At 46.8% G+C, this 22,328-nt stretch overlaps 1 protein-coding gene across 5 annotated transcripts in view; it reads right to left on the bottom strand.

The window, feature by feature from the left end:
* LOC129710095 (phosphatidylinositol 5-phosphate 4-kinase type-2 beta-like) overlaps window positions 1-22,328 on the bottom strand; it is a 104,485-nt gene that overhangs the window by 65,091 nt on the left and 17,066 nt on the right. For 4 of the 5 annotated variants that reach the window (XM_055656809.1, XM_055656810.1, XM_055656811.1 and 1 more), the window contains 2 exons: window positions 11,104-11,201; window positions 8,704-8,800 (listed from right to left, as the gene is read on the bottom strand). In XM_055656809.1, the coding sequence (XP_055512784.1) occupies window positions 8,704-8,800; window positions 11,104-11,201 (195 nt within the window). Of the gene's footprint in view, window positions 1-8,703; window positions 8,801-11,103; window positions 11,202-21,024; window positions 21,679-22,328 lie in introns of those variants that run through there. The other variant, XM_055656813.1, reaches the window with a different exon arrangement.

The raw sequence follows: 22,328 nt of genomic DNA, 5'->3' as shown, positions 1-22,328 counted from the left end.
CGCAACTTAAGCTAATTTAATACAATCATGTTTTATTATTAATGTTTAATGTTTTATGTGTCATTCCTAACAGTCACTGTGTTTTTACTTGCGGGTGGAGCACCAAGGAAAATTCCTTGTATGTGAATACTTGGCCAATAAACTCATTCATTCATTCAGTCATTCATTCAAACACAAAGTGCTGGAGTAACTCAGCAGGCCCTGGAATATTCGTGGAGGTATATGGGCAGGCAACGTTTCGGGCTAGGACCGAAGAAGGTCTCGACCTGAAACATCATCTGTCTATTCCCTCCACAGTTGCTGACTGACCCGCTGAGTACATCTGCCAGTTTTTGTTCTGCGCAACATTCAACCATCTGCATGCAACATCCAGGGGTCTTTGTGGAATTTTGCCACAGTGGTCTTGTAGAAAAGGATACCATACCAGAACAAACAGATTGCTCAAGGAACTCAGCGGGTCAGGCAGCATCTCTGGAGAGAAGGAATGGGTGACGTTTCGGGTCTCGACCTGAAACGTCACCCATTCCTTCTCTCCAGAGATGCTGCCTGTTCTGCTGAGTTACTCCAGCTTTTCAAGTCAAGTCAAGTCAAGGTTTGATTGCCACATACACATACAAGATGTGTAGTGAAATGAAAGTGGCAATGCCTACAGATTGTGCAAAAAACTACAGAACAGAATAGAACAGAATCAGTATTTACATATTAGAAATAAAACTGCAATTTTAAAAAGACACAGCACAACAGTAAAAATATATATAGTAAGTTAGTCCCTGTTGAGATAAGAGTTTACAGTCCTAATGGCCCTTGGGAAGAAACTCCGTCTCATCTCTGTTTTCACAGCATGACAACAGAGGCGTTTGCCTGACCGTAGCAGCTGGAACAGTCCGTTGCTGGGGTGGTAGGGGCCCCCCATAATGTTGCTGGCTCTGGATCTGCGCCTCCTGATGTATAGTTCCTGCAGGGGGGGGCGAGTGTAGTTCCTATAATGTGTTCGGCCGAACGCACTACTCTCTGCAGAGCCTTCTTGTCCTGGGCAGAGCAGTTCCCAAACCAGATTATGATGTTGCCGGACTCGATGCTTTCTACAGCTCCAGAGTAGAAGCACTGAAGGATCCTCAGAGAGACTCTGAATTTCCTCAGCTGCCTGAGGTGGTAAAGGCGCTGCCTTGCCTTACTCACCAGTGCTGCAGCGTGTGTTGTCCATGTCAGGTCCTCTGCGATGTGGACTCCCAGGTATTTAAAGCAGTTCACCCTATCCACAGAATCCCCATTTATCTCCAGTGGCGTATACGTCCTCGTATGTTGTGCCCTTCTAAAGTCCACGATCAGCTCCTTAGTTTTTATGACATTCAAGAGGAGGCTGTTGTCCTGACAGCAGAGTGCCAGATCAGCCACCTCCTCCCGGTAGACCTTCTCATCGTTATCGGAAATCAGGCCCACCACCACAGTGTCATCAGCAAACTTGATTATAGAGTTGGAGCAGAACCTGGCCACACAGTCATGTGTATACAGGGAGCACAGTAGGGGGCTGAGGACACAACCCTGGGGGGATCCTGTGCTCAGGGTGAGGGTGTTCGATGTATTTCTTCCCATCTTGACTACCTGGCAGTGAGAAAGTCCAGGACCCAGGCACACAGGGTCGATCTTGGAGTACCTTCAGAGGTCTGTTTTACACTAAAGATTCCAGCTTTGGCAGTCCCTTGTGTGTCAAGGTGCATTACATTTCAGCTAATGTATCTCACATGTGAATACACTTGCTGATCAATCCGAACCGCACTCCCAAGCTCTGGAACCTGCCTCTCAATTATTAATAATACGGTTTATTACCACAGAACAAGCAGCTTGAATTAAAGTTTCTGCCCTGCAGTCAGCTGATTTAAATCAACATTTTAAGTAGTGTTACTGTGAAACTGGGAAAAAGGTTCCCGCAACTAAGGAGAGTGGTTCAATTGTTACAGCAAGTGCTTACATGCCAGAGGCATTAGTATTTGATGTTTAACGTAGCTGTGGGTATCGTTAAAGGCACTGCAGGTTTCTGTAAGCCAAATGCATGGAAATAAATATAGATGGCTTACCACAACCACAATGTTTCCATTAGTTAAAGATCTGTGGAAAAGGGAATCTTTTAAAAGGTTCAGAAAAAAAAGTTCCAGTACAGGCACCTTGCGTTTTACCCCACTGCGTGTTATGCATTTAGAAACATAGAACCATAGACAATAGGTGCAGAAGTAGGCCATTCAGCCCTTCGAGCCAGCACCCGCCATTCAATATGATCATGGCTGATCATCCACAATCAGTATTTGAGTATAGGAGCAGGGAGGTTCTGCTGCAGTTGTACAGGGTCTTGGTGAGACCACACCTGGAGTATTGCGTACAGTTTTGGTCTCCAAATCTGAGGAAGGACATTATTGCCATAGAGGGAGTGCAGAGAAGGTTCACCAGACTGATTCCTGCGATGTCAGGACTGTCTTAGGAAGAAAGACTGGATAGACTTGGTTTATACTCTCTAGAATTTAGGAGATTGAGAGGCGATCTTATAGAAACTTACAAAATTCTTAAGGGGTTGGACAGGCTAGATGCAGGAAGATTGCTCCCAATGTTGGGGAAGTCCAGGACAAGGGGTCACAGCTTAAGGATAAGGGGGAAATCCTTTAAAACCGAGATGAGAAGAACTTTTTTCACACAGAGAGTGGTGAGTCTCTGGAACTCTCTGCTGCAGAGGGTAGTCGAGGCCAGTTCATTGGCTATATTTAAGAGGGAGTTAGATGTGGCCCTTGTGGCTAAGGGGATCAGAGGGTATGGAGAGAAGGCAGGTACAGGATACTGAGTTGGATGATCAGCCATGATCATATTGAATGGCGGTGCAGGCTCGAAGGCCCGAATGGCCTACTCCTGCACCTAATTTCTATGTTTCTATGTATCCCATTCCCGCATTTTCCCCCATATCTCTTGATTCCGTTAGCCCCAAGAGCTAAATCTAACTCTCTCTTGAAAACATCCAGTGAATTGGCCTCCACTGCCTTCTGTGACAGAGAATTCTGCAGATTCGCAACTCCTTGGGTGAAAATCCTCATCATTGAAAAGCAACGTGTAAATCAAAAAGAGCGTAAATCAAACGTATGCCGGGCATCACGCACAGCTACACTGCCACACGGCGCCAGGTATACATTTGAGAGCGTTATTCCGAAAATAGAACCCCGTAATTTAAACTTCGGTAGCAATTGCACTTACAACAACTGGGACTTGAAAATGGTGCCGGAATGGCGACTCTATACTGAAGATCGACTCAGTGGGTCAGGCAGCATCTCTGGATAGAAGGAATGGGTGACATTTCACATCGAGACTCTTCTTCAGACCTTCCTTCTCTCCCATTCCTTCTCTCCAGGGATGCTGTCTGCCTCGCTGAGTTTTATCCCAGCAATTTGTGTCTATCTTCCGTGTAAACCAGCACCTGCAGTTCCTTCCAATACAAATCTGCTTCCAGCCTTACAGTGCATTGCTACGGTACACTTCTACTGCGTCTGAGATGCTTATCCAATATGTATCTGAGTGCTTATGCATAGTGATACTTGTACTGTACAGTATACAAAAAATGTACCTTGGTACCTGTGGCACATAGAGCACCAATATCAATACCAATTAGGCAAGCGCCTTATTCTAAAAATGCGGAAATTAAGCATGCGTAAAACGCGAGGTGCCTGTATTTAAAATGGTTGCAGCCTTGCAGGTACGGAGAGAAGAGAGTGCAAGTATGTTGTGTGAGTGAGACAGGCTGAGAGGGACAAAGGGGTCCTCGCTGAAGTCAACAGTCAAATTTGCCAGAAGCCATGGTGATTACACAGGCCTCTGCAGAGGAGATAAATCCTCCGTCCACAGGAGGCAGCGAGGCTGGCTACTGCCCTCGACGCCAACTCTTTGTCCAAATGGGCTGTCCGCCTGGAGATTAAAGAATGATTGAGAACTGTTATGGGAGCGGTATGTAGTACACTGAACCACGTACGTCCTCACAGCACTGAACTATGCCGCAGAGGAACAGGCCCTTTAGTCTCCACAGCCAGTGAATTGTGTTGTGCAACTCTTTGTTTCGAATAGAAAGAAGCTCAGACCGAAGACGAAAGAATGTGGCCCTGCAGAGTACTTGGCCGTTTATCCAAGCTCACGCCCGTACCAGGATCTGAAGTTGGGAACAAGGCTGGTCAACAAGAGCGTTTATCTTCAGGCTGCTTTCCCCCACCCCCCCCCCCAGTCAGCTGTTTCACTGTTTGTGGCAGCTGGTCAATGAAACAAGAGCGCCTTTATGCACGCACAATATTCAATGCTGCGATACTTCAGGGTGCTTTCACCCCCACCCCCCCCCCAGGTGTCAGCTGTTTCACTGTTTGTGGCAGCTTTCATTGGCAGCGCCCCTCCGGTTGTTCACCGGTGTTGGAAGGAACTGCAGATGCTGGTTTACACCGAAGATATGCTGGAGAAACTCAGCGGGTCAGGCAGCATCACTGGAGAAAAAAGAATAGGTGACTTTTCGGGTCGAGACCCTTCTTCAACTGAGAGTCGGGAGGAGTGGGAAAACTAGAGGTTTGAAAAGGTGCAGAACAAATCAGAGCACCGTTTGATTCATGAAGGTGGAGGCCACGGTGTCCAAGTTGGTCAAGAACACACAAGTCAAACATCCTGCAGAGCTTGTGCCTCAGCAACGTTCAGTTCACCTTTCCTTCCCCCCCTCCCATCAATGCACGCACAATATTCAATGCTGCGATACAGATCTCCGTTCAGCGCAAAGCGCAGCGGGTAGAGTCGCTGCCTCACAGCGCCGGAGACCAGGGTTCGATCCTGACCTCGGGAGGTGTCTGTGTGGAATCTGCGTGTTCTCCCTGTGACCGCGTGGGTTTCCTCCGGGTGCTCCGGTTTCCTCCCACGGCGTGCAGGTGTGTAAGTTAATTGGCGGTCTGTAAATTGCCCCTCCGGTAGGGAGTGGATGTGAAAGTGGGAAGAACCGGTGTTGGAAGGAACTGCAGATGCTGGTTTACACCGAAGATAGACACAGTTCCTCCTGCTGGAGAAACTCAGCGGGTCAGGCAGCATCACTGGAGAAAAGGAATAGGTGGCTTTTCGGGTCGAGACCCTTCTTCAGACTGAGAGTCGGGAGAGTGGGAAAACTAGAGGTTTGAAAAGGTACAGAATCAAATCACAGCCAGCACCGATGATTCAGGAACGGTGGAGCCCACAATGGTCCATTGTTGGCTGTTGAAGAGCTGATAATGAAGGGATACTAACAGCGAAACTAGCAAGACGACTAGGCTGGTGGAGGAACCGAGAGGGAATGCAAGGGTTCCTTGAAATTAGAGAAATTAATATTCATACCGCTCGGTTGTAAGCTGCCCAAGCGAAACATGTGGTGCTGTCTGTTTCAATGTTGCTTCTTTCAATCAATCAAAAATCTTACCTTATGGTTACTTATTTAAAATACCACTTTTCATATCTGCACCTATAAACATAGAAATTAGGTGCAGGAGTAGGCCATTCGGTCCTTCGAGCCTGCACCGCCATTCAATATGATCATGGCTGATCATCCAACTCAGTATCCCGTACCTGCCTTCTCTCCATACCCCCTGATCCCCTTAGCCACAAGGGCCACATCTAACTCCCTCTTAAATATAGCCAATGAACTGTGGCCTCGACTACCCTCTGTGGCAGAGAGTTCCAGAGATTCACCACCCTCTGTGTGAAAAAAGTTCTCCTCATCTCGGTTTTAAAAGGATTTCCCCCTTATCCTTAAGCTGTGACCCCTTGTCCTGGACTTCCCAAACATCGGGAACAAGATGTTGGGGAATAAATCCACATCATATTTTGTTACTTCTTTTACAGATTGTATTTCTATCTGACCACCAGGCTGGGCAGTGATCTGTATTCTTAAAGTGCAGCAATCCTTCCAGCAAAGGTCCTCCCCACCATGTTGATGGATTTAGACCACTGACAAAAGAAGGAATAGAACAATATCTCCAAGTCGGGATGCTGATTGACTTGGTCAACACATCTGCCCCTCACAATCCCTACACTCTCGGAGCAGACATCGCAGGTTCAGGAGCTGATACAACGGTAGAGTTGCTGCCTTACAGCACCAGAGACCCGGGTTTGATCCCGACAATAGACAACAGGCAATAGGTGCAGGAGGAGGCCAATCAGCCCTTCGAGCCAGCACCGCCATTCAATGTGATCATGGCTGATCATCCCCAATCTGTACCCCGTTCCTGCCTTCTCCCCATATCCCCTGACTCCGCTATTTTTAAGAGCCCTATCTGGCTCTCTCTTGAAAGCGTCCGGAGAACCTGCCTGAGGCAGAGAATTCCACAGACCACGGTTGCTGCCTGTACGGAGTTTGTACGTTCTCCCCATTACATTGATTTTAGTTCAGGTGATTCAGAATTTCAGACCATTCAGTACCGTTGTCTCTGTACTGTACACTGGCAATGACAATTAAAATTGAATCTGAATCTGAATCTGAATCCGAATTGATTCCTGTTCAAGAATTTGGCTCTGATGATTTAATGAACCAATATTTCTTTTACGGATGTACCCAACATCAGAACAGGACCTCACCTATAGTTTACTTCACAGAAGCAGGCCCCTGGGTTAGATGATTCACACCATAGTTTAATTATTCCCTCTTTGTCTTCCCCCATCTATTTCCTTCTCCCTCTTGTGCTCTTTGAACTTCCCCTTAAATGCATGTATACCGTTCACCACAACTTCTCCATGCAATAGCAAGTTCCGCATTCTTGGTTCCAGCAACATTTCCCCTCAACTCCCTGAGATTTTTTCGAGACTACCAGAACCAAAGCTTTGGCCTTCCCCATAAGTGGAAACTATACATGACCTATTACATCTTACTTTGACCAGAGTTTAAAAATACCAACAAAATAAACGTTATTAATCACCATGAAACTGTCATGTTGTTGCCCGAAACTCTTGACTGACTCATGACTCTTGGGGAAGAAGACCTGGCACCTTGCACGGACTTGCACGCATCAATGTGACCAACTCTTTATTCTCCTCTGAAGCAACCAGCCTGATCGCTACAAAGAATCAAACAAAAACCACAGCACTTCAAAGTAAGTGTCTTGCCTTCCCAAATCAACTAGGAATGGTGCGGCACAGTGGTACAGCTGCCGGAGCTGTGCCTCATAGCCCTGTCCCACGGTGCGAGTTCATTCCAAGAGCTCTCCCCAGTTTAAAAAAAATCAAACTGGTGGTAAGCACGGAGAATGAACGTAGCTGGTACGTCGGAGCTCGGGGACGTCTCCTTGCGCTAACGGCAGGTACTCGGGAAGACTCGCTAACGGCAGGTAGGCACGGGAAGACTCGTGAAGATTTTTCAACATGATGAAAAATGTCCACGAGAGCCCCGAGTACCGACGAGTGGCCGTTACCGTAAATCTCCGAGTTCGAATCAGGGCAAACTCGGGAGAACTCGTGGAATGAACTCGTACCGTGGGACAGGGGTTTTAGAGCGCCCAGAAACAAGTACAAGCCAGTTACAATCCTGATCTCCGTTCTATCTGTGGGGAGTTTGCACATTCTCCGTGACCATGTGGGATTCCTCTGGGTGCTCCGGTTTCCTCCCACATCCCAAAGACGTCCCTGGCTTCCCGGTTGAGTGGCCTATGTAAATTGCCCCTAATGTGTAGGGAGCGGATGTGGAAATGGGAGAACATAGAACTAGTGTGAACAGGTGATCGATGGTTAGTGTGGACTCGGTGGGCTGAAGGGCCTGGTTCCATGCTGAATCTTTCAATCAATGAATACGCAATAAAAAATCCAGCCCGCAATGTTGCCATATATCAGAACAACAGAGGCAACAAAATGCAATCTGAAGAAGGGTCCCGACCTGAAACGTCACCTATCCATGTCCTCCAGAGATGCTAGCTGACCTGCTGAGTTCCTCCAGGACTTTGTATTTCATTCATTCCTGCATATGAACTTCTTTGTGTCTCCAACATGTTCCCGGTGTTGGGGGAGTCCAGAACCAAAACACAAAATTGACACAAAATTTGGAGTAACTCAGTGGGTCAGGCAGCATCTCTAGACAAAATGAATGGGTGATGTTTCAGGTCGGGATCCGTCTTCAGATACATTGTTCCAGAGTGTAGAATATAGTTCTCAGCATTGTAGCATAATCGTTCCAGAGAAAAAGTCAAATGTGTAAGAAAGAACCGCAGATGCTGGTTTAAATCGAAGGTAGACGCAAAATGCGGAAGTAACTCAGCGGGTGAGGCAGCATCTCTGGAGAGAAGGAATGGGTGACTTTTCGGGTCGAGACCCTTCTTCAGACTGATTCAGACTGAAGAAGGGTCTCGACCCGAAACGTCGCCCATTCCTTCACTCCAGAAAAAGTCAAATGTACGCGGTGAGGCAGGTTGGAGAATCGTGACCGAACGCTAGCTTGTGGAAGGACTTCAGAACTCTGATAACAGCGGGGGAAGAAATCATTCCCGAGTCTAATGGAAAGTGCTTTAGTCGGCCACCCCAATCCAAATCACAAACAGGGATGTGTTGCCTAGGCTTCACACAAATCGGCTCCTTTCAGTCTTAAATTTCACAACCTGAACAAGTCCTGGAATCCAATTTCAAAATGAAGAGGATACATTGTTGAATTATAAAGAAATCACGTGCCTTTACATCTGAAGATAGTGAAAATAAACTAACCTGGTAATCCTGATCGTCAATGCAAAATCTCTCCCGCAGATTCCTAAAAACCATCGGACAATACTCCTTAAATTTGAAACGACTTGGGAGATTCTCCCTACAAAAAAGATAATCAACGGTTGCTTCAAACTGTGTTTTATTTAAACCACTTTTTTTTTGACAAAACACAAGTGTCCAATATGCTTAAGGCATCTCTCACTCCAGAAATCATTCACCCTCGAGTAAAATAGCAAACTAGAGAAACTAAAGGGTCTGTCCCAATTAGGCGTTTTTTTTTAGGCGACTGCCGGTGACTAGGCTGTTACCACACGGTCGCCAGTGTGTCGCCTGTACGGTCGTGAGTCGTCCCCTCAGTTGCCCAAAGAGTCGTAGCGTTTTTCAGGTCGCCACTGGATTTTGAAATGTTCAAAACTTTTCGGCGACTGTAGGCTTGTCGTGGCTTGTCGTCTCCTGACGTAGGTGCTGCCGTAGATTGTCGGCAGCGCTGACTTCGGTGAATTCCATTGTCGTAGTCGCCAGCAGTCGTCTAAAAAAAAAAAAAACGCCTAGTAGGACAGGCCCTTTAGTCAATTCAAAATTCTTTTTGCTGTATCTGGGATGAATTATTCACAGCAACTCAGTCACTCCAGTTCTTGTAGTTCCTTTTGAATAGTTTAGTTTAGTTTAGAAATACAGCGTGGAAACAGGCCCTTCAGCCCACCGAGCCCGCGATGACCAGCGATCACCCCGTACACTAGCACTATCCTGTACACAAGGGACAATTTACAATTTTTACCGAAGCCTGTTAACCTATAAACATGCGTGCCTTTGGAGTGTGGGAGGAAACCGGAGCACCCGGGGAAAACCCAGGCAGTCACAGAGAGAACGTAAAAACTCCGTACAGACAGCACCCGTAGTCAGGATCGACGATCCTATAACTAGCAAGGCAGGTCACTCGATGAAAAACATGTAGTACGGTCATGGGCAGATTCATGGGTAATTTAAGGTCCCATTTCCGTAACCGGCTTCCGTCTCCGCACCAAAGATCCCGTAGGATAATAGTGCGGTTACGGAAACATCCTCGTAAAACTAAAAGTTATTTGGTAAAAATCTTCTCCTCATTTTCAAAATTTTAATTTATTAACACAAACTGTTCCCCTGCAAACTGCGAGTCGGGTCGGGTCGGGTCGGGTCAGGTTATGGATGAAAAAAAGGCCCACGTTCCGTTCCGTTGCGTACTACACGTCAGCCCATTGCATTTCGCAGGAGTGATCTATCTTGCTCCGCTATAGGATCCTTGGTCAGGATGGAACCCGGGTCTCTGGCGCTGTCTCTGCCACTGTGCCACCGTGCCGCTCTTGGACAGGATCAGCTCACCAATGTTTTCCAGCCTCATTTCAACCAAGTGTTTTGACTCTGCCCTTTCCTCCCACAGTCTCTATACTCTGCCGTGGGAACACAATAAGGGATACAGTATAGAAGTTGGGATGTAATGTTAAAATTGTACAAGGCATTGGTGAGACCAAATCTGGAGTATGGTGTACAATTTTGGTCGCCCAATTATAGGAAGGATGTCAACAAAATAGAGAGAGTACAGAGGAGATTTACTAGAATGTTGCCTGGGTTTCAACAACTAAGTTACAGAGAAAGGTTGAATAAGTTAGGTCTTTATTCTCTGGAGCGCAGAAGGTTAAGGGGGGGACTTGATAGAGGTCTTTAAAATGATGAGAGGGATAGACAGAGTTGATGTGGATCAGCTTTTCCCTTTGAGAATAGGGAAGATTCAAACAAGAGGACATGACTTCAGAATTAAGGGACAGAAGTTTAGGGGTAATATGAGGGGGAATTTCTTTACTCAGAGAGTAGTAGCGGTGTGGAATGAGCTTCCAGTGGAAGTGGTGGAGGCAGGTTCGTTGGTATAATTTAAAAATAAATTGGATAGGCATATGGATGAGAAGGGAATGGAGGGTTATGGTATGAGTGCAAGCAGGTGGGACTAAGGGGAAAAAGTTGTTCGGCACGGACTTGTAGGGCCGAGATGGCCTGTTTCCGTGCTGTAATTGTTATATGGTTATATGGATAGGAACGTAGGGATAATGCTGATAATGCTGACCATACCACTCAAGAACATTGAAAATTAATTTAAATTTAAACAATACAAACCAAATACAAATGGCACAGACCGTGAGCTAAAAGAAAAAAATTCGCCAGTTCATTTCAGTTAATTTGATATATTATAAAACCTTACGCTTGTGCAGATCTTTCGGAGCTCAATGAAATAAAGTTCAAAGGGATTATTCTGGGTCTACTTTATATATGAAGGTTTAATAGTCCCAGTACAGCCGGTTCAAATCATTAAGTCTGTGGGTATCTCCTATTTTTATCTACACGATTAAACTATGAAAATCACCGTTCACCTACTTGTTAAAAAGGTGATTGTCCACTTTTATCTTGCTGAAGGCTTTGAAGTCATCTGGCATCAACATAACAGGAATCTGAACATGACTCAGTTCATTGATCTGCAAAGGAAACAGTTAATACTGTAAATTCACTTTCATGGCAAGACGTGTTAGTTCCACCGTTTAAAATCGGTGCACTGGGCTGGCTGGAACGCCGCTGGAATTTAAAAAAAGAATGAAGATTGTAGGACGCAAAGCAATATAAGTAAAGTAGGAGAAACTACATTTTTCTTTTAGGTAGACAAAAATGCTGGAGGAACTCAGCGGGTGAGGCAGCGTCTATGGAGCGAAGGAATAGGTGACGTTTCGGGTCGAGACCCGAAACGTCACCTGTTCCTTCGCTCCATAGACGCTGCCTCACCCGCTGAGTTTCTCCAGCATTTTTGCCTACCTTTGATTTTTCCAGCATCTGCAGTTCTTTCTAATGCATTTTTTTTTTAATGTTAGTTTAGAGATACAGCGCAGAAACAGGCCCTTAGGCCCTCCGGGTCCACACCGACCAGCAATCACCCCTACACTAACACTATCCTACACACACTAGGGACAATTTACATATTTGAATGCTGACCGGTGGCATCGTGGCTTGGTTCGGCAACTTGAGCGCCCAGGAGCGGAAAAGGCTACAAAAAGTAGTAAACACTGCCCAGTCCATCATCGGCTCTGACCTCCCTGCCATCGAGGAGATCTATCGCAGTCGCTGCCTCAAAAAGGCTGGCAGCATCATCAAGGACCCACACACCATCCTGGCCACACACTCATCTCTCCGCTACCTTCAGGTAGAAGGTACAGGAGCCTGAAGACTGCAACGTCCAGGTTCAGAAATAGCTACTTCCCCACAGCCATCAGGCTATTAAACGCAAATGAAACAAAACTCTGAACATTAATAGGCCATTATCTGTTTTATTTGCACCTTATCTGTTTATTTATTCATGTGTGTATATATTTATTTAATGGTATATGGACACACTGATCTGTTCTGTATTCATGCTTACTATATTCTGTTGTGCTGAAGCAAAGCAAGAATTTCATTGTCCTATCTGGGACACATGACAATAAATTCTCTTGAATCTTGAATTTACTAATCCAATTCATCTGCAAACCTGCACTTCATTGGAGTGTGGGGGGAAACCTGAGCACCTGGAGAAAACCCACACGGTCACAGGAAAAATGTACAAATTCCATGCAGACAGGGTCCTTGGTCAGGATTAAACCCCGGGATTAGTCGGGGATCTACCACTGCGCCCACATGTCAAATTCAGTGTTATTTCAGTAGCAATGTATCAAGATCGAGCAGTCTGAATGTTGTGTGTAACCAAACTCAAAATACTTTTAAGTGAAACATCCCTTGTGTCTCCTGCCTGAATATGAAATTCATGTACCGATGATGGACGTTCGTGCACACTGGAGCACAGGGAACGATGGGAGCAAGACTATTCACTAGATGGTAAGAAATAGAAGCAAGAATAGATCATGCAGTCATTCTTATCAATAATATCATGGTTATCTTTTATCAGTGCCACTTTTATACACAAAGGAAGTTAGATGTGGCCCTTGTGGCTAAGGGGATCAGAGGGTATGGAAAGAATTGGACAGGTACACAGATACTGTTTTTGAGGGAAATCAGCTTAATGATCATATTGTAATGGGGCATGTGGCAGGCTCGCAAGTTGGGCCGAAGGGCCTGTTCCTGCACCTGTATTTCTATGTTTCTAAAGTTGCTATTGTAGGTATAAGTAAGCTGCCAGTGTGGGTAGTTGGGAGAAATGGGCTCCTTATCACAATAAAATTGACAATCTTTAAGAAACAATTGGAAATGTTGGTAAATCAGACAGGACATTCATTTTTGCCAAGGGGAAATGGGCTTAAAGCAAGTGGCTTTACTGGTGTAGAATAGGGACTTGGTTGGATACACCATCCCTGGCTAGGACAAGTTGGGCCGAAGGGCCTGTTTCCAATCTGTATGGCTCTAACTCAGTAAAGCCTGCATACATTTTCGGAATGTGTAACACTCTTGGAGAGCGGGTGTATTGGGCGAATTGGGCTCCGTATTGAGATAAAATTGACAATCTTTGAACTTCAATGAAACCTAATCCTTTAAATGTTGGTAAATCTGCCAGGATGCATTCATCTTGAATTGCCAAGGGCAAAACAAAAAAGGTCAAGTGGCTTTGTTTTTGATCAAAGAAGTATGGGACTTGGCTGGATACACCATCCCTGGCTAGGATAGATTTCAGGATGCATAGAAATACATTTTGATTTTCGTTCCGTCTAAATATACGATTCACTTTGCATTACAATTCTCGAATCAGGGGAAAATCAGGAGAACTCAGATTGATTCAGATCGTACAGTGGGACATTGTCATTGTCAGTCCCACACAGTATCAGAGACAACGAAATGGCATTCAGACAACGAAACTCTCTTGAGCCTCCCAGCATGTTTCTAGTAAAGAGCAAACCATTGAGAGACCAGGGCACTAGTTCCCGAAACACAGAAAATTCAGGTTGTAAGTGATTGTTCAAAAGCTGGTGAACATCAGTCCTGCACGGGTCCATTGTCCTTCCCGCAATAAAAGGCCTGTGCTACTGTAAAAAGGTAATCATCAGAGTGTTCGCAACGAGCTTTTCACTTGTATTCGGCACATCGGAGAAGTCCGTAGCGGGTCCGTAGGATAGTTAGTGGATAGTCCCGTAGCGGCTCGTCATTCGGGTAAAAGTGAACAAAATTGCAGCATCACGAGTACCATACAATAAAACAACAATAAACACATATTAACATCCACCACAGTGAGTCCACCCGATCTCCTCACTGTGATTTCCCGAGTACCTACCGTCTCTTCCCTCCTCTTCTCTCGTACGAGGGGCGATACCCCCCCCATTCTCCGAGTTCGACATCCGGGGAAAACCTCAGGAGAACTCTTGATTTACCTCGTACCAGTGGAAACAGGCCCTTTAACAACCCCGGAGGAAGGCCCATCAGCGCCAGAAACACGTCCGCCACAGAAACGTGTGGAGACTGCGCCGTCTTCAGCCAACGCCGCCCCTCTTGGGCGCCGATCTCCCCCACCGGGCGTCTAGTAAAGAGCAAAGTCGAACCTCCCCAGGCTGCCAGTTCCGCACACAAACGAGCTCGGCCGCTCCGAAAGGAGCCTCGTTCAAACCCTCGGGCTGGCCGCCCTCACGGGAGCGAGCTCAGAGCGAGTCCTGACGGGCTCTGCCTCCGGAGCCGGGAGGTCGTCAGCTCCATTAGACCTCAGCGCAGACGGAGGCAGAGAAGGGGAATACGACAAAAAGGTCGTATTCCCCCGCAGGGAGAGACTGCAATCCCCGGTACATGTGGCACAGTGGCGCAGCGGTAGAGTTGCTGCCTTAGAGCGCCAGAGACCCAGGTTCGATCAGGGCTACTGGGATGCTGTCTGTACGGAGTTTGTACGTTCTCCCCGCGGGTTTTCTCCAGGATCTCCGCTTTCCTCCCACACTCCAAAAAAGTACAGGTTTCTAGGGTATTTGGCTTGGTATAAATGTAGATTAAACATAGAAACATAGAAAATAGGTGTAGGAGTAGAGGCCATTCGGCCCTTCGAGCCTGCACTGCCATTCAATATGATCATGGCTGATCATCCAACTCAGAATCCTGTACCTGCCTTCTCTCCATACCCCCTGATCCCTTTAGCCACAAGGGCCACATCTAACTCCCTCTTAAATATAGCCAATGAACTGTGGCCTCAACTACCTTCTGTGGCAGAGAATTCCAGAGATTCACCACTCTCTGTGAAAAATGTTTTTCTCATCTCAGTCCTAAAAGATTTCCCCCTTATCCTTAAACAGTGACCCCTTGTTCTAGATTGTCTCTAGTGTGTGCAGGATAGTGTTAGTGTGCGGCGATCGCTGGCTGGCACGGACTGGGTGGGCCGAAGGGCCTGTTTCCGTGCTGTACCTCTAAACTAAAAGCCATTTCACATTCCATTCAGAATCACAGAAGAGTTGCTTAAGAGGAGGCGGCAATTCAGCTCAATGACTTTGTGCCAGCTCTCTGCAAGACCGATCTGGCGGTTGCTCTTTCCATGCTCCATCGCACGGGAATATCTTTATCAAATCAACTAATTAAAGTTCATACACCTGGGGCCAGAACCGGAGGCATAATCATCAAGTCACAGTCCCATCTGTTCTTTCAACAAGTTCCTCAATTAGCAAAAAGATCGACAAAAAATGCTGGAGTAACTCAGCGGGTCAGGCAGCATCTCTGGAAATAAAGAATACGTGACGTTTTGGGTCGGGAACCCTTCTTCAGACAGTTAGCAACACAGGCGATAATCTGAATTTCCAAATTTAAATTCAAAAGTTTATATTCTAAATTATTACGCAAGATATTGGCCCCCCATAGCAGAAGCGTCCACGTGGTTGGGCTGGGAGCTGGAGGTATCCTGAGCTAATTCTGCTACCACCATCATCTATTGCGATAAGTGATGGCTTCCCACTGATTGTCGCCGGAAGCTTGCGTCCTTTTCAGGATGGACGATGACAGCCATGTCAACATTTGAAACGTGGAAGATGGAGACGAAAGAAGAAGAAGATGCAAGATGGTGTGAAAGTGGCTGGGAATTAGAACAAAGCACAGGAACTCTCTAGAATTTAGAAGATTGAGAGGGGATCTTATAGAAACGTACAAAATTATTAAGGGGTTGGACAGGCTAGATGCAGGAGGATTGTTCCCGATGTTGGGGAAGTCCAGGACAAGGGGTCACAGCTTAAGGATAAGGGGGAAATCCTTTAAAACCGAGATGAGAAGAACTTTTTTCACACAGAGAGTGGTGAATCTCTGGAACTCTCTGCCACAGAGGGTAGTTGAGGCCAGTTCATTGGCTATATTTAAGAGGGAGTTAGATGTGGCCCTTGTGGCTAAGGGGATCAGGGGGTATGGAGAGAAAGCAGGTACGGGATACTGAGTTGGATGATCAGCCATGATCATATTGAATGGCGGTGCAGGCGCGAAGGGCCGAATGGCCTACTCCTGCACCTAATTTCTATGTTTCTATGTTTCTATGAACAAGAGGCTATTCGGCCCACAATGTTTATGTCGAACACAGAATGCCATGATACTCCACTCCACTCTGTTTGCAGTGATCCATATCCCTCCATATAATCTCTGCATATATCACTAACACTATCCTGCACACACACACTGGGAACAATTTACAATTACACCAAGCCAATTAACCTACAAACCTGTGTGTCTTTGATGTGTGGGAGGAAACCGGGGATCCTGGAGAAAACCCACGCAGGTCACGGGGCGAGCCTACAAACTCCGTACAGACAGTATCCGCAGTCAGGATTGAACCCGGGTCTCTGGCGCTGTGAGGCAGCAACTCTACCGCTGCTCCACCATGCCGCCCAATTTATCTAGCAGGGTTATAGCAGAACTACATGGACTAAGACTGAAGAAAGACTGGATAGACTTGGTTTATACTCTCTAGAATTTAGGAGATTGAGAGGGGATCTTATAGAAACTTACAAAATTCTTAAGGGGTTGGACAGGCTAGATGCAGGAAGATTGCCCCCGATGTTGGGGAAGTCCAGGACAAGGGGTCACAGCTTAAGGATAAGGGGGAAATCCTTTAAAACCGAGATGAGAAGAACTTTTTTCACACAGAGAGTGGTGAATCTCTGGAACTCTCTGCCACAGAGGGTAGTTGAGGCCACAGTTCATTGGCTATATTTAAGAGGGAGTTAGATGTGGCCCTTGTGGCTAAGGGGATCAGGGGGTATGGAGAGAAGGCAGGTACGGGATACTGAGTTGGATGATCAGCCATGATCATATTGAATGGCGGTGCAGGCTCGAAGGGCCGAATGGCCTACTCCTGCACCTAAATTTCTATGTTTCTATGACTAAGGATCAAGTGGCAGATAGCTCTCTCGTTCCAGCACCAGATAGCTCACAGTGATCAAACTGTTCGCAGTGTAACTGTTTGCCTTTTTTGTCCAGATATTTCATGCATGGACCCTTAGTCACTTCTGGCCAGACGTCTCAATGTGCAAACAGCTTGCAGGAAGGACATGCAGCCGTGAGCAGCTGACGCACAGCATTCAGGATCAGGAATGACAGAAAACCAACCTCTCAGCAATGGGAGGAAATAGCATTTAGCCTCTCATTTGTTAGTTTGTGCCTTAAACCCAAGCCACAGCCTTCACATTAGAAAAAATAGCTGATTTGATAGCGACACAAATGCATTACTACGACAAAAAGCTTTTCACTGTATTTCGGTAGACGTGGCAATAATAAGCTATACTCTCCTGGCATGGCCACCTGTCCATTAACCCAGTAAACCGTACTCCAGCAACTCAAGTAAAAAGGAACAAATGAGAAGGAATGGGTGACGTTTAGGGTTGAGACCCTTCTTCAGATTGATCAGTCTGAAGAAGGGATGCAAGCAGAAGCCTTCACCTGGTGCATCCCGGGCAATGGTGACGACAGAAACTGTACCACAGTGACTGACTGAAGTAGCCAATTCTGCAACCATCGACCGCCAACCGTCACTGACCGACCGGAAAGACGTGATATAGATGATGGCCGGACACGAGGAAGAAGAAGGGACTCGACTCGAAACGTCACCCATTCCTTCTCTCCAGAGATGCTGGCTGTATTTTGTGCTTAAATATTTTGGATTGAAATCTTCGATTTAAAACAGTTCTTTCCTACACAAAGGAACAAATGAGTTGTATGCTTTTCTTATTGCACAAGTTGCTAACTAAACCCATTTCTTTTGCTTTGCCACGCCCAAAATGGTTATGTCTAGTCTTGCAATGGTCATTTAATCCAGCAAAGCATTGTGTAAAAGCCCCGCAGCAAACACAGGCTCTAGCACTCTACCTGTTCAGGCACTCCTTCCACTTGTCCCGAGAGGATGAATGATTGTTATTTCTTCTTGAGAACGAATGAGTCAGACTTTAATGATTATCACAACTGCTGTGAAACTCACTGACAGACAGAATGATTCAATTGTTATTAACCAAACTTGCAAGAAGGTCTGAGAGGCAAAGTGTTTGTACAACACTACATCTAAAAATAATAGAATTAGATATGAAACAAAAGAGATTTCTACTGCCAGGATGTACGCCTTTTAAAAAAAATTACATTTGGGAGAACTCAGCGGTGGCACGGAGGCGCAGCGGTAGAGTTGCTGCCTAATGGAGCCAGAGGCCCGGGTTCGATCAAGACCTGTGGGTGTGGTCTGTACGGGGTTTGTCCTCGCTGTGAGACTCTGTGACTCTATAATAGGACACGTTTAGAGGGATATGGGCCAAACTCAGGTGGGTGGGCCTAGTGTGGATGGGGCATGTTGGTCGGTGTGGATGGGGCCTAGTGTGGATGGGGCAGTGTGGATGGGGCATGTTGGTCGGTGTGGATGGGGCCTAGTGTGGATGGGGCATGTTGGTCGGTGTGGAGGGGGGCTAGTGGGGATGGGGGCATGTTGGTCGGTGTGGATGGGGCCTAGTGTGGATGGGGCATGTTGGTCGGTGTGGATGGGGCATGTTGGTTTGGTTGGTGTGGATGGGGCCTAGTGTGGATGGGGCATGTTGGGCGGTGTGGATGGGGCCTAGTGTGGATGGGGCATGTTGGTCGGTGTGGATGGGGCCTAGTGTGGATGGGGCATGTTGGTCGGTGTGGATGTCTACTAGTGTGGATGGGGCACGTTGGTCAACATGTCTACTAGTGTGGATGGGGCATGTTGGTCAACATGTCTACTAGTGTGGATGGGGCACGTTGGTCAACATGTCTACTAGTGTGGATGGGGCACGTTGGTCGGTGTGGGTGTCTACTAGTGTGGATGGGGCATGTTGGTCGGTGTGGATGGGGCCTATGTTGGTCGGTGTGGATGGGGCCTAGCGTGGGTGGGGCATGTTGGTCGGTGTGGATGGGGCCTAGTGTGGATGGGGCATGTTGGTCAACGTGTCTACTAGTGTGGATGGGGCATGTTGGTCGGTGTGGATGGGGCCTAGTGTGGATGGGGCATGTTGGTCGGTGTGGATGGGGCCTAGTGTGGATGGGGCATGTTGGTCGGGGTGGGGACTGGTGTGGATGGGGCATGTTGGTCGGTGTGGATGGGGCCTAGTGTGGATGGGGCATGTTGGTCGGTGTGGATGGGGCCTAGTGTGGATGGGGCATGTTGGTCGGTGTGGATGGGGCCTAGTGTGGATGGGGCATGTTGGTCGGTGTGGATGGGGCCTAGTGTGGATGGGGCATGTTGGTCGGTGTGGGTCAGTTGAGCAGAAGGGCCCGTTTGCATGCTGTGTGACTACAAATAGCCCGGAATTTACTCATAAATATGGTAATTTTGGCCCCCGCTGTTTAAACGATCCAGGATTTTCATGCAGATGTCCCAAAATAACTTGCTGATAGTAGACACCATATTTTTCGACACACACTCCACCACCAGACTGCTGGGGGTATCAGAGGCGAAGCTGGAGTTTTTACACTGGAGAATTGGCTCTCAGCTCCGCTCCAGCCCACAGCGTGCAGGATCAATAAGCCTGGCAACAAATGGGAAACATAAGACTGCAGGAAAGCTAGGAGAAGGTAAATGAATATATTTTCCAAAGAGTAAAATATTTTCAGCATTTGCTGTTTGAGGTCCGACCACTGTTTTGACCACGTTCTTGGATTCAAGAATACTTTACTTCAGTGAGGCAGACACAGGTCTTTTGCAAAAAAAACGAGGTGAAGGTTGGCAGAGCGCATTGCCAGGTACATCCAGGTGAACAGCATTGATACAAATCATCAGTCCCTAATAAATGGCTGTCTAAAGTCCTGTTATTTTTGTTTCCTCAGCTGGTAGAACCACTGCCTCGCAGCTCCAGAGACCCATTTTCGATCCTGACCTCGAGTGCTGTCTGTGTGGATTGTGCACGTTCCCCTTGTGACTAAGTGGGTTTCCTCCAGGTACTCTGGCCTCTGGCCTCAGTAAGTAGCCCCTAATGTGTTGGGAGTGTGGATGTGAAAATGGGATGACATAGAACTTGTATGAACGGGTGATCAATGGTCGGCTTAGACTTGGTGAATGGAGGGGGCCTGTTTCCATGCTGTATCTTTCAATCAACTCTCAAAAGCAGGTACACAATTTCCTCCCTTTCATCCTATATCCAGCTTCATTTCAGCTACCTGACTCAACACATCGCCTAGTCATTCCCTCCACAGATGCCGACTAATCTGCTGAGTTACTCCAGCAATTTGCGGTGTCCGGCATCTGCAGTTCCTTCTTTTCCGTACGGGGTATTGATAAGGAGAATGTACGAGTCTTTTATCCAGAGCAGGGGAATCAAGAACCAGAGGACATGGGTTTAAGGTGAGAGTGGAAAGGTTTAATACGAGCCTGAGGGGCAACCTTTCACACAGAAGGAGGTGGGTATATGGAATGAGCTGTCAGAGGCGTAGTTGAGACAGGGCCAATAACAACATTTAAAAGATTTTAAAGACCCCACTAAACAGGTACATGGACTGGTTTAGTGGGATATGGGCCAAATGTGAGCAGCTTAATTGGGGCATCATGGACAAGTTGGACCGAAGATCGACACAAAATGCTCTTCTTCAGTCTCGACCCGAAACGTCACCCATTCCTTCTCTCCAGAGATGCTGCTTGTTCCGCTGAGTTACTCCAGCATTTTGTGTCTAACTTCGATTTTAAACCAGCATCTGCAGTTTGTTCCTACACAGTTGGGCTGAAGGGCCTGCTTCCATGATGTATAACTCTACATACTCTCTTCCTTTACCGGGAAGAATTTTGCCTCGTATTTTGGTACCTCGCCTCAGCCTTCCAATTGAATGCTCTGTACTTAGTCGTTCCACACGGCTTTCTGTCTTATGCATGCTATAAGGTTCGCTCTTGTTTACCTCATTTTGAGCCTGAAAAGCCCTAGTTCCTGCAGTCTTTCCTCACATCTCAATCCTCTGATGTCATCCTGTCAAAGCGACGTTGCCAGGTCTGGGAAATCTTTCTTACATGACCTCTGTAAACATCTCAGGCTGCACTCCGCTGACTTGCGTACACAGTTCAGAGTCCTATCTGCCTGGTTGCCTGCTGAGAACCCTGCGTACAGTGAGTAACATTATGTTAAACAAAATACGTCACCAAACTTGGTGCTTGTGGATCAATAAAGATATAAACTACATAAAAGTGAAATCTAATCTTAACGTACCTGCTGCCGAAACTTAGCGTGTTGTCAGAGAAGGTGCATCTCAGTTATGGAAACTTCATAATGAGGTTTGTGACCACCCAAATAATAGATAATAGGTGCATTGCCAGCGCCGCCATTCACTGTGATCACGGCTGATCATCCCCAATCAGTAACCCGTTCCTGCCTTCTCCCCATATCCCTTGACTCCGCTATCTTTAAGAGCTCTATCCAACTCTCTTGAAAGCATCCAGAGAATTGGCCTCCACTACCTTCTGAGGCAGAGAATTCCACAGATTCACAACTCTCTTGGCAAAAAAGTTTTTCCTCATCTCCGTTCTAAATGGCCTACCCCTTATTCTTGAACTGCGGCCCCTGGATCTAACCTCTAACGTGCCTCTAACGTGTCCAATCCTTTAATAATCTTATATGATTGAATAAGATCCCCTCTCATCCTTTCAAATTCCAGTGTATACAATCCCAAGACCGCTCCCCTCCAGACTCAGTGGTTTAATGGAGCTTTTATTGTTGCATGTGCTAAGTGCAAACGAACAGGAACGTAATTTTCTTATAAATAGTCCAGTGGAGTATTGCAATACCTACGCACATCCCCAATTAGCAAATTGTACAGAAGTACAGACTTATCCCACATGCAAGAGGTGCCCTAAAGCCCAGTCCATACTCTAGGTAAAATGAGCAGTGCCCGTTCCAGGCAAGCCCCAGGCTGCTGTAGGGCCTCCAGGCATGTAATGAGTCAATAATCAGGCATTCTGTCTCTGTGAAATTGGGTAATAGATAAAAATTCACCAGGGCCCGGTAGAGAATTCCATGCTTTTTTATACAGCGTCATTTGAACTCTTACACCCTTCTAAGAAGGCCCTTAAATTAACATCTACATACCAAACAGGGGTGGTGCAACAATAGAGTTACTGCTTCGACCAGGAGGTTCGACCAGCCCCGACCCAGGGTAGATGGCCCGGCAAGGGGGAGCTGAGATCCCCCCCCCCCCCGATGCAGGAACAT

The sequence above is a fragment of the Leucoraja erinacea genome, chromosome 27 (assembly GCF_028641065.1).
Source record: "Leucoraja erinacea ecotype New England chromosome 27, Leri_hhj_1, whole genome shotgun sequence".
NCBI classification, from domain to species: domain Eukaryota; kingdom Metazoa; phylum Chordata; class Chondrichthyes; order Rajiformes; family Rajidae; genus Leucoraja; species Leucoraja erinaceus.
Note: the sequence above shows the minus strand (reverse complement) of the source record. Positions and strands in the feature narration are given on the sequence as shown.